Source organism: Seriola dumerili, unplaced genomic scaffold (assembly GCF_002260705.1).
Source record: "Seriola dumerili isolate Sdu_G_001 unplaced genomic scaffold, Sdu_1.0 BDQW01001821.1, whole genome shotgun sequence".
Classification (NCBI taxonomy): Eukaryota; Metazoa; Chordata; class Actinopteri; order Carangiformes; family Carangidae; genus Seriola; species Seriola dumerili.
In genome coordinates this window covers 341,477-352,490 of record NW_019176076.1, presented here as the reverse complement: position 1 = coordinate 352,490, position 11,014 = coordinate 341,477, and the positions used below count along the sequence as shown (strand labels likewise).

Sequence of the window (11,014 nt, the reverse complement as noted above, 5' to 3'; positions counted from 1 at the left end):
TAGTAACGCATAAAAAGTCATAGTATAGTAAGGCATAAAAAGTCATAAAAACGACATAGTATATTAAAGCAGAAAAAGTCATAGTATAGTAAGGCATAAATAGTCATAAAAACGTCATAGTATAATAAGGCATGAGATGTCATAAAAAGGTCATACTATGGTAAGGCATAAAAAGTCATAAAAACGTCATAGTATAGTAAGGCATAAAAAGTCATAAAAACGACATAGTATATTAAGGCATAAAAAGTCATAGTATAGTAAGGTATAAAAAGTCATTGTATAGAAAAGCATAAAAAGTCATAAAAACGTCATAGTATAGTAAGGCATAAAAAGTCATAGTATAGTAAGGCATAAAAAGTCATAAAAACGACACAGTATAGTAAGGCATAAAAAGTCATAAAAACGTCAGTATAATAAGGCATAAAAATGTCATAGTATAGTGAGGCATGAGATGTCATAAAAACGTCATGCTGTGGTTAGGCATAAAAATTCATAAAAACATCATGGTATAATAAGGCATGAAAAGTCATAAAAAGTCATAGTATAGTTAGGCATGAGATGTCATAAAAATGTCATACTATAGTAAGGCATAAAAAGTCATAAAAACGACATAGTATAGTAAGGTATAAAAAGTCATAGTACAGTAAGGCATAAAAATTCATAAAAACGACATTGTATATTAAGGCATAAAGAGTCATGGTATAGTAAGGTATAAAAAGTCATTGTATAGAAAAGCATAAAAAGTCATAAAAACATCATAGTATAGTAAGGCATGAAAAGTCATAAAAACGACATAGCATAGTAAGGCATTCAAAGCGATAAAAAGTTAAAGTATAGTAAGGCATAAAAACATAATAGTATAGTAAGGCATGAAAAGTCATAAAAACGTTATAGTATAATCAGGTATAAAAAGTCCTAGTATAGTAAGGTGTAAAAAGGGCATAGTATAGTAAGGCATAAAAAGTCATAAAAAGTCATAGTATAGTAAGGCATATAAAGTCATAAAAACATCAAAGTATGGTACGGCATAAAAAGTGATAAAAATGACATAGTATAGTAAGGGATTAAAAGTGATAAAAACGTAATAGTATAATACGGCTTAAAAATGTCATAAAAAAAGTCCTTGTATAGTTAGGCATAAAACGTCATTGTATAGTTGAACATAAAAATGTCATAGTGTAGTAAGGCATAAAAAGTTTTCAAAACGTCATAGTATAATAAAGCATAAAAATGTCAAAAAAATGTCATAGTATAGTAAGGCATAAAAAGTCATAAAAACGACATTGTATATTAAGGCATAAAAACTTCAAGGAGTAAGTCGGAGTACCTGGATGGAACCCATGCAGGTATAGGGTCAACATGCAAACTTCACACAGAAACGCTTTAGGCCTGGGGTTCGAATCCTAAGAATTCTAAGTGTAAGGCAACAGTTCTAATCACTGTACAACCGTCCCAGTCTATCTATAGTAAGGCATGATAACATTATAGTATTGTAAGGCATAAAAGCATCATAGTATAGTAAGTTCGCTTATTTCGCTTAAGCCTTGTGCCAGCCTTGCTATTACCACTTGTAAGAGATGAGTTGGCAGGTCCACTGACTGCACAGGACTTTGACGATAATTGCCAACTGATTATAGCCTACATGTAGAAAATACCAATTATGCTGTAAATAGCAAATGGACTGAATGATTACAATAAACTCAATGGTAAACAAATGACACCAGTTATCTCTTTACAGGTTGGGTGGGTATGAAATGTGGTCTATTTACATTATATCGTCATCATCATCACAGTGTAAAATAATCCAGTACACTGCTTCCATTTCCTCAGTCCGCAACATGCATGTTTACTGTCGCCATGGGAACAGGTGCCGGTTTAGTAGTTAACGGTAGCTTAGACCACATATTATCGATGAACAATAAAATTGCAATACGTCATTTCTTAACAAAACAAATATCAACACCAACACCCATACTATCAAAGACCTTAACCCGGTCCTGTCACTTCATATCTTACAACCGTTAATGTAGTGCACGTTACTTAAAAAAGCAGAAATGGCATCATCAGCAGGTGATCACGTGTTTTAAGAAAGTGGCCTAGTTACTCAGATTGATTTTGGTTAAGACAGTCAGTCAGAAAGCTTCAAAACTCGGTACGTGAAAGCCACAAACGAAACGTAGAATTCAGATCGACAAATGCCTTTTTGCTTCACAAATAGAAAATTGATTCACAAATGTTTTTCATTTATTTGTAAATAAATTGAATGTATTCAGATATTTTTTTTTATTTGTGGAATTCGAAAAATCTGTTTTATATTTTTAAAATATTTTTGTGAATTTGCAAATGTACTTTTTGTATTTGTGGAACGTGTTTTATATTTATAGATTATACAATTACACCCGGATTGTTGATCTGTTCACACTGTTCATTCATAATATTGAAACAAATCTACCTCCATAGTATACACACTTAAGTGATGTAAAGTGACAAAGCCAACAAATGATACATTTCAAAATGCTTTATATACAAGTTGCACATACAACATGAAGACTTAAACAATATAAGATTTATACACTTTGTACATCAGCTGACTAGAAACCACTGACAATACTAACAGAAGTGACATGGGGAGAGAGTCAAGCCATTTAGAACACAAGTCAAAGAAATTCACAAAATAATGAAAAAAAATCAGCATAGTTAATTCACCAGTATGGAAGGTAAATATCAAGAACTGTATTTGCAAACTAAATATTCTTTATATTTTCATCAGTATAATGCCACCTTATTTTGTATTCAGTTCTTTCCCTGTTCCGAGATCAATGTGCCATTACCTCCTTTTTTTTTTTTTTTAAAAACTTTATCCTTTCAGGAAAATGAAATCATGATCTGTGTTCGAGTTATCAACGGAATGCACAGTTCAGACAAGGCCTACCCATATTTACTCATTTTCAGCATCATGTGGGCTCCTAACATGAACATTTCACCCACAGTAAGGCACAGTGACTAAAAGAAGAGGTCAATCCAGATATATGACGAGGGAAAATACCATTTTTGTATAGACACCTTTTTTTCTGGAGTACAACACAAAGTTAAACATTGTGCCCTTGTTTTGTAAAGCAACTAAGGACTGATGCAGCCAGACATCCACTCATAGACACAGTACTATTGTAAGACACTGAACAGAGAAATTTCTGAGAAACAAGTAGCAGTAATCATACTCATGAACACAATAATCAGTAAGTCAGTTGGCAAAGGTTATCAGAGAGTGGCAGCCCAAAAGTTAAATCTCAACATAATGAACTGATCTTCACGGGGGGGACAATTTGTGCTGCAAAGCGCTCTGTTAATGTACCTGGTTTGGAATGGAGACACTTCTCAATGTACATTATGTTGATCCTCTATTTGTCCACCAGAGGGAGTACTAGTCCACTTATTCCAATTGCAGAGAGATATGACTGTCCACATCTGAGATTTATTCAACGTCTTTCTGACTGGTTTCCTGGTCAGCACAAGGTGAGGAGAGGGAAAATAGGCCGAGGCCCCTTTTGCACATGCAGGTGCTGCGCTTCAGAGTAGAGCTAAAATCAGATTGGACAGGTGCAGGGGTCGTGGATTGATTGGGTTGAAAGATCTGTTGCATATTGTGCTGTAGTAGCTGGCCGAGGGGGGTGGGGGGTGGGTGGAGGGGTGGCTGCTCACAGGAGCAGGCTTAACTGTCGTCCTCGTCGTCTTGCTGGTCGTCCGTCAGTACCTCTGGCACCCGGAAACACTCCTCAAAGAAGTTGACCAGAGACTGGCTCAGGTGCTGCTGTGTCCCATCACTGTGTAGGAAATGTCCTTCATCTGGATAGATCTGTAGGTTAATACACAGCAATGGCGGATTTATATGATAGAGCTGCAACTAATAATTCTTTCATTATCAATAAATCCTTTAATTTTTTTTTTTTTTTTTTTTTACTCATGTAGGCTATAAAATCAGAGAAAATAGGGTAAAATTTCCCATCACTGTTTTCTGCACCTTTTTTTATCACTTTATTTGCCATCATTGAAAAACCAAAAGTTATACATTTTTTAATAATATAAAATAGAAAAACACAGCAAATCAAAGGAGACTTAAACAACAATAGATAAGTTCACTTTTTTATTTAATTTTATACTAAAACATTACTCACTTGTCCATGCGATATCTAAACATTAAGATTGAAAGGACCTTTGAAACAGCAGTGGGCAAAACAATTTCTCACCACAAAGTCCATTAGTAGGTGTTCTGGAGCTTTCAATTGTATCACACAGTTTTAAGTTCCATGGACTTTGTGGTTATATTGGTTTGCCAGCTCTTGTACACTGAAACATCTTAATGCAATTCCAATTTAAGAGATGAGAACAAAATCCACAGTTGTGGTTCTGTGAAAATGTGCAGAAACTAACAGACTTCAGCAGTCTGAAGTAGACAAACCAGTTGGGTATCTTCTGTTTTTAGTACAAAATTCACTCAATTTACTTCTTGAGTTGGAGCAGAGGGAAAGTAATGTAACAAAAACTGAATTTCATTCTGGTAAGAAATTCAATTTCATGTGGTTATGACTACTCACTTGAAAAACAACCACACTAGTTCCCCTCAGCTCTGTGGAGCTGTATATCGTCTTTCTGTTCATCAATGAAAAAGGCTCGACTATTTTCCTCAAGAGTTTGTTGAGATCAAAACAGAGCTAAAAGGAGCAAATGTAGATGTCCATTCAGCATATTAACTTAAAAGGTGAATGTTGTGTTCCTAACTTGTTTTTGCTGCCCTCAAGTGGCCATAAAATGTGTTATTTTGTCCCCCATCTCTTATGTTGGTTGGTATTTAGATTCTGAGTAGATTCTTTTTCAACTTCCCTTAACCTGATCCCAACCTTACCCTACTTATAACCAGCTATCTTAGCCTATACCTGTGCGCTGGAATCTAACATTTGCTCTCTTATATTGTTTTCATTTTAGGAAGTGAGCTCTTGACACAGCATAAAGAGGGGGAACATTTTCAGCAACCGTTTCATTGTACATCAACCAGTGATTTTAGCTCACCTGTAGAGTGTAGTTGGCCTTCTCGCTGATTAAATGGTTGATAAACTTGGCCGTGTGCTGGAAGTGAACCTTTTCTGTGGAGGTGGTAGTGAAGACGAGATTGGAGAGGCACATTAGTGACCAATCACACAAACTATGAAGTGAAACAAAAACTTTTTCACTCTCTGCTGAGTAAAAGATATATCCAACACTATGTCCCTTACCGTCTGCAGTTGGGTGAATTATCAAGTACTGTTTCTCCAGAAGCTGACCCGCTCTGTGTGCTAAATTCGTCATCTGAAGGAAAAGAGGAAGCAGAAAATCCACCATGTCATCAACATCCTCTTGACCCTGTAATTCATCCCCATTCAATTCAGCAAAACATCTTGTTGCATGATTTGGATAAAGAGACAGAAGTGTTGGAACTTTACCGTATATACTCGGGAATCTGTCTTTAAACCGAGGTATCGTTCTGAAAATGCAGATGCTGCAATTTGACAAATAAAAAAAAAACGGTTTAGAAAGATCAGGTGCCTTTAGACGCTGTCCCAAGATGTCTTTAAGACATCCACAAAAGAATAATATCAAGACAGTTATACCATATAGCTCAAAGTCCGTGATGGGTGAGACTGCTGTTCCACATTTAAGTTGGGTAAACTCTTCAGAGCTCAAAAGCATTGTGGCTAAATATCCTCCATAGGCCTGTACAAAGGTAGAGGAGACACAGAAACACATCAAGAAAACAAAAATAAATTAATTACACCTTGTGAAAATAATTAACATGTATGGCATCTGTTGTATTTATGAAGGCATTCAGTTGAAATCAAAATTACAGAAGCCTCTTTGATCACGTGTTCTTCTTACCCTTCCATAGACTCCCATTCGATTCTTATCGATGTAAGGCTCTTTGGATATGAACCTGAAAATGAAAGAAAATGAGTCAAACTGCTCAGCCTTTTGCTACGGTCGTGCTCACAGTTGTAGGAGAAGTCTGACCTGAGGGCCTCCAGCTGATCCCTCTCCTCCAACTTTCCCAGCTTTCTCCTGACTTTGTGGAGAAGGTTGGTGCCCCGAAAGCCGCTGCCGTGGCCGTCGAAGCGGATCACGATGGTACTGAAGCTACTGACCAGAACCGTGGCCCAGTCCACCTGGAACTGCTCTGTCACCATCTGCCCACCAGGCGTACCGTCCCTGTGGAAAATATATGACAGGATGATGATAAGGAATAACTCACCTCTCAGAGATGTATGTTCAATTTCATAATTGGTCAAATGGGAGGGTTTAACACCTAAAATTGACTATTAGAAAAAAAGGTCTCCAAAGTCAGAATTTGCGAAAAAGAGTGGACAAAATAACAACAACACCTTGCAAATGAATGAAGTCAAACATAAATTTGTAGAGTCCTGTCTCAAATTTTGAACAGTATTTTTCATATCTGTAGCATTTAATGCAATTCTAGTTTATATTATATTTTACCATTATATCGTAGTGCTGAAACAATTCCTGATGCCATTAGTCGAGTGACTCTTCAAAACACCCTATTGAGTTGCATTATGGGAAATGCAGGCTCTAGCATTTTTGGATTTTAACCCATACTTGGGGACTAAAAGTAACTTTTTTGACTGTTCTGTTTTTAATCTGACTCTTGTGAGACCCCAAATCTAGGGAAGTGATAGCTGGGGTACTCCTTCTAAACGATGATGGTAGTTGCAGTCATCCTCGTTCCTACGTACACTAGCAGCAGTAAGGGGTAATGGGCAGTCTCTACGAATCCAGCTGGCTTCAGAATCTGCATCGTCAGAACTACAACAGACAACAGAGGGTTAACGTTCAGTCTTATAATACAAGGTGACTGGCAAGTAATCTTGTATTTGGTAAAGTGGACACATACTATAGTCGTCTATGGTGATGGTCTTGTATTCCACCCTGGGCATCTGCATGCTATTATACGTCTCATTTACTTTCTCATTCATCTCCACGTCGAACACCTCTGCAGCGAAAGAAGAAACTCAATGAGAAATCTATCAATGAAAACATATTTGCAGTGAATTCAGTGCAGATTATTGTACATGATGATGTAGAAGGACAACAGAACGGAGACAACACTCACTCAGTTTGTCCTTAGTGCTATAAATAGCCACACTTGGTATATCTGGGCCTATAAAGAACAATTCAGGGAAAAACAATTAGCAAGAATGTAATTATAGAAGTTAAGTTGATTAGCATGATAAAATATCATGTAAGAAGACCCTGACAATAGGCTAAAATGCCTCCGACAAACCAGTAATCACAACTGTGAAACACAAACCTCCACTGCAAAGGAATCATCTCTGTCTTATCTTAAACAGACTTCAGAAACAGGCCTCTCAGCCAGCTCCACAGTTAATCTACTTCCGTCCCATGAGGAAGTAGCTTATTATTTCACAATGGAGCTAGTCTCCAAAGATCCAATTAATGCAGAAAGCCACTGGCACTTTTCCTCTCTGGAGTGAGCGCCCTAAACAAATCAGCTTCCATGGAAACTGCGTTGTTGTGCCCCAGTGCTGAAGCCACAAGGAAAAAAAAAACAAAAAACAGTAACAGAATGTCTCAGAGGAACACAAGGACTACATCTCGTAAACAACCACACAATGCTAACCACTGGGCTTGCTCTCCTTTCCATTTATCAAATACTAAAAGCAGAAAGCCACACTCTCTTCGCCAGCAGCTCAGCAGTACTCACATCACTGCAGTCAGACAAGACATTTATTTCTGTGGCTAATCAGAAGGATCCAGCAGTGGTTTGAGGTTATCTGCTAATGTCCAGTTCGATATAAGCTCTCAACCTGACACAGAGCACTAATTCAATTACACTTTCCACCGAACACGGCTCTCTACGTCCCCGAGTAGACTTCCATTCTCGGGAGTGCTGGGATGTAAAACACACTCAGTCCGCTGCTACAAAAAAAAAAAAGAAAAAAAGTCACGACTCGAGACATTCAAGGTCGACGTACTCACCTTTACAGTTGAGTAAGAAGTACTGCATATTGTGGCTGAATGAAACGTCCACATAGCCACACTTGAACTCGCAAGAGAGGCAGCAGCGGTTGAATGGAGGGATTGTGTCGGCGCTGTGGGATGGCACTGAGTGAGTATCATTATATACCCTAAAAAGCACTCATAGAAAACATAGAAGCACTTTTAACTTCCAATAAAACCATACCTATACAAGTGTCGTCGTTTGGGGTTGTCCTCTGTGCTCAGAAAGTATCTGGAAAAACAGCCAAACATCATCACCAAACAACAAAACACCCTCGACTCAGCAGCGGCTGATAAAAATATGTAAAAATATCAAAACATCTTACATGAGGTTCCTTTGATGATTGTATGCCAAGATGCTGGTGATGTCCCAGTCCCCAGACGTCAGGGACTGAAGTATGTCTGTGCTAGTGTTAGGCTGGGTGAGAATAACACAGGGGGGAACACTAAACACTCTGTACCAAGCCTCAGAGGACACGTATTATGAGGATAATTTTGTCATTACCTACCATCGAGGTGGACATAGAGATGTGAAAAAACTTTCCTCTCCCACCCTGAGGTATTGCTCGGGTGAAGAAGAACTTGTGTCCGTCTTGGGAAAAGAGTGGCACTTCATTCTGCAGAGAGGAGAAAAAAACAAAACACCTGCATGTAGATATGAAGTTTGTGTCCAAAACGTCCCTGCAGGGCCTTTTTTTTTGTTGTATCTCCTGTTATTTAATTGTTCAAACTCAGACACACGGAGAAAACGCTGTCTGTTTTTTAACCAACTGCTCAGCAACGGGGCGGCAGCGTTTTGATCACGTACCTGTCTGTGCAACCAACTGTCACTCTCATCTTCATGTTTCTGAAAATAATAAGAGGGCATGAGTTGAAAGCCAACAAATCACTTAAAAAATGATAAATCTGTCAGTATTCTTTATTGTTTGTTATTGTCAACAAAAGATACAAAATAAGAGTGTGTTAGTCCATCTCTTTGACACTTAGATAAATATGCTTATTTACTTTCTGGCAGTGAGTTTCATGAGAAGATTAATGCCTTATATGTGTCTGTTAAATGAGTGGTTATGACCATTAATGGACAGTACGAGAGTGGTATCAATCTTTCTTAGTCTTACTACTATTTCTCAAAGTGTTGAACAATTCCCTTAAAAACTGGTAGCAAAAATATACTTTAATTTTAAAAAGAAAGCAAATAAATTTCCTAAAACAGCAGACCAATGTAGTTTTCAGCCAACATTACACAAACAGGACCAAATAGTGCACTTGTTGGGGACTATTTTGAGCTGCAGATTTGGTGAGAGTAGGTTTGACTAAATGAGAGGAATAAGCTATAAAAGGCTACACAAGTTGTTATTTGTAAGTAGGTTAAATTCATAGTTGGTTTTGTTATACAGACACAAAAAACACAGTGGCAGCAGATTTCACACTTTGTTTCACCTTAATGCAGACTCCAGTCGTAGCCTCACACAGTGTCAGGATGGAGTTGTTTTGCGCTCTGTTCAGCCAGTTTACAGCCAGTTTGGTGCTGGTGGCCCATTTCACCATGGTGATATAATATTCCCTCCTGGAAAAACCAGAAGGTGGAAACACATCACCACCACTGACCACCTCTGTCTCGACTACCTTAAGAAAACGCTCCAGGGCTATTTTCGGTGCTTTCAATGAGGCATCGTTGAGCTGTCACTCACCCTATTCGGGGGTCATCAGGTTTCTTCATCACCACGGTGTGCAGGGGACCATTGAGGCTCACCACAGACAGGTGCACTACAGGGTTTTCCTCCCCAGCCTGCAGGGGCCAAGAGGAAATTAGATAGGTCAGACTGGATTTCAGGTCAAGACAGTGACGAATTGTCTTTCTGTTCTGAGGTAAACAAGCTCCATGAAAGTCTTCTGTGTACAGTGGTAGAATGTAACTAACTACATTTACTTATGTACAGTGATGAAGTACACCTTGAGGTACTTGTGTTTTCCAGTTTTATGATCATTTATACATCTAATCCACTATTGCCTGTTACAGATTAAACTAAAGTTGTTATATTTAGCTCTATCTTGACAGCATTAAAAGGCTGAATCAGTAATGGTCCAATCATGCAAACCATATATTATAAATACACGACTACTACTACTTTTAATTTTTATACTTGAAGTACATTTTGCTGAAAATACTTCTGGGCGAAAGATTTTGTATGTAAAACTTTCACCTGTAATGTAGTATTTTTTTTCTTTGTGGCAGTGCTACAGCACTTCTTCCACAACTTTCTGTGTACAATAACATCAACATGATAGCATCAAACGAAGAGCAGGAGTGAGAGTGTGGCTGAATTCAACTTGCCTTTGGATAGTGATACTCCAGGTTAGTGGGGTATGGCGTTCCCGTGAAAAATGGGACTTCCATCTTCGGTACCAGCGAGTCATTGATGGTCATGTAGGCCAGGCGCAGCCCGTCTGGAGACCACCAGTGGGCTATTTGGGTCTGCAGGATCTCCTCTAAAATACAAAACAAACAGATAAAACACACACACACACACACACACATACACACACAGACTGTGAAAAATGTGTGATACTGAAAATCAGAACACATTTTTGAAGATGTGGAACAAAATATGTTGTGTATTTAACTGTCTTTTATTTTTCTGGGTACCTGTTTATTTCTATATTGTGTACACTAGTGCACTGAAGGAATGCAATTTGGTTCCCCTGTATACTGAGTACTGTACATGGAGCGAATGACAATAAATTCTACCTTGACCCTGACCTAATGTTTTCAGACTGACTGTGCAGACAGGTGGAAAAAAATAGTCAAATCCACATGACAATCCATCTAAAAATATAATGTTTGACTCCTGATGCTCCTGCAAAGTCACTGCAATGCAATGCTTCAGATAAAAAGTTTGCTTTGCTCTGTCTGCTGTGTGTCTATCAGTTGGTGTTTATGTACTTAATAGTC

At 38.1% G+C, this 11,014-nt stretch overlaps 1 protein-coding gene across 1 annotated transcript in view; it reads right to left on the bottom strand.

Annotated features, from left to right (window-relative positions):
- Nucleotides 1-2,835: 2,835 nt before the first annotated feature.
- LOC111238979 (dipeptidyl aminopeptidase-like protein 6) overlaps nt 2,836-11,014 on the bottom strand; it is a 59,796-nt gene continuing 51,617 nt past the window's right edge. The window contains exons 9-26 of the mRNA XM_022768731.1: nt 10,397-10,551; nt 9,753-9,850; nt 9,502-9,628; nt 8,870-8,908; nt 8,571-8,678; nt 8,388-8,479; nt 8,246-8,293; nt 8,041-8,153; nt 7,154-7,201; nt 6,935-7,033; nt 6,777-6,846; nt 6,040-6,234; nt 5,908-5,962; nt 5,643-5,745; nt 5,475-5,530; nt 5,268-5,340; nt 5,065-5,138; nt 2,836-3,853 (exon numbers count right to left, since the gene is read on the bottom strand). Coding sequence (XP_022624452.1) covers nt 3,710-3,853; nt 5,065-5,138; nt 5,268-5,340; nt 5,475-5,530; nt 5,643-5,745; nt 5,908-5,962; nt 6,040-6,234; nt 6,777-6,846; nt 6,935-7,033; nt 7,154-7,201; nt 8,041-8,153; nt 8,246-8,293; nt 8,388-8,479; nt 8,571-8,678; nt 8,870-8,908; nt 9,502-9,628; nt 9,753-9,850; nt 10,397-10,551 — 1,697 coding nt within the window. The 3' untranslated portion in view covers nt 2,836-3,709. The remainder of the gene's footprint in view (nt 3,854-5,064; nt 5,139-5,267; nt 5,341-5,474; nt 5,531-5,642; nt 5,746-5,907; nt 5,963-6,039; nt 6,235-6,776; nt 6,847-6,934; nt 7,034-7,153; nt 7,202-8,040; nt 8,154-8,245; nt 8,294-8,387; nt 8,480-8,570; nt 8,679-8,869; nt 8,909-9,501; nt 9,629-9,752; nt 9,851-10,396; nt 10,552-11,014) is intronic.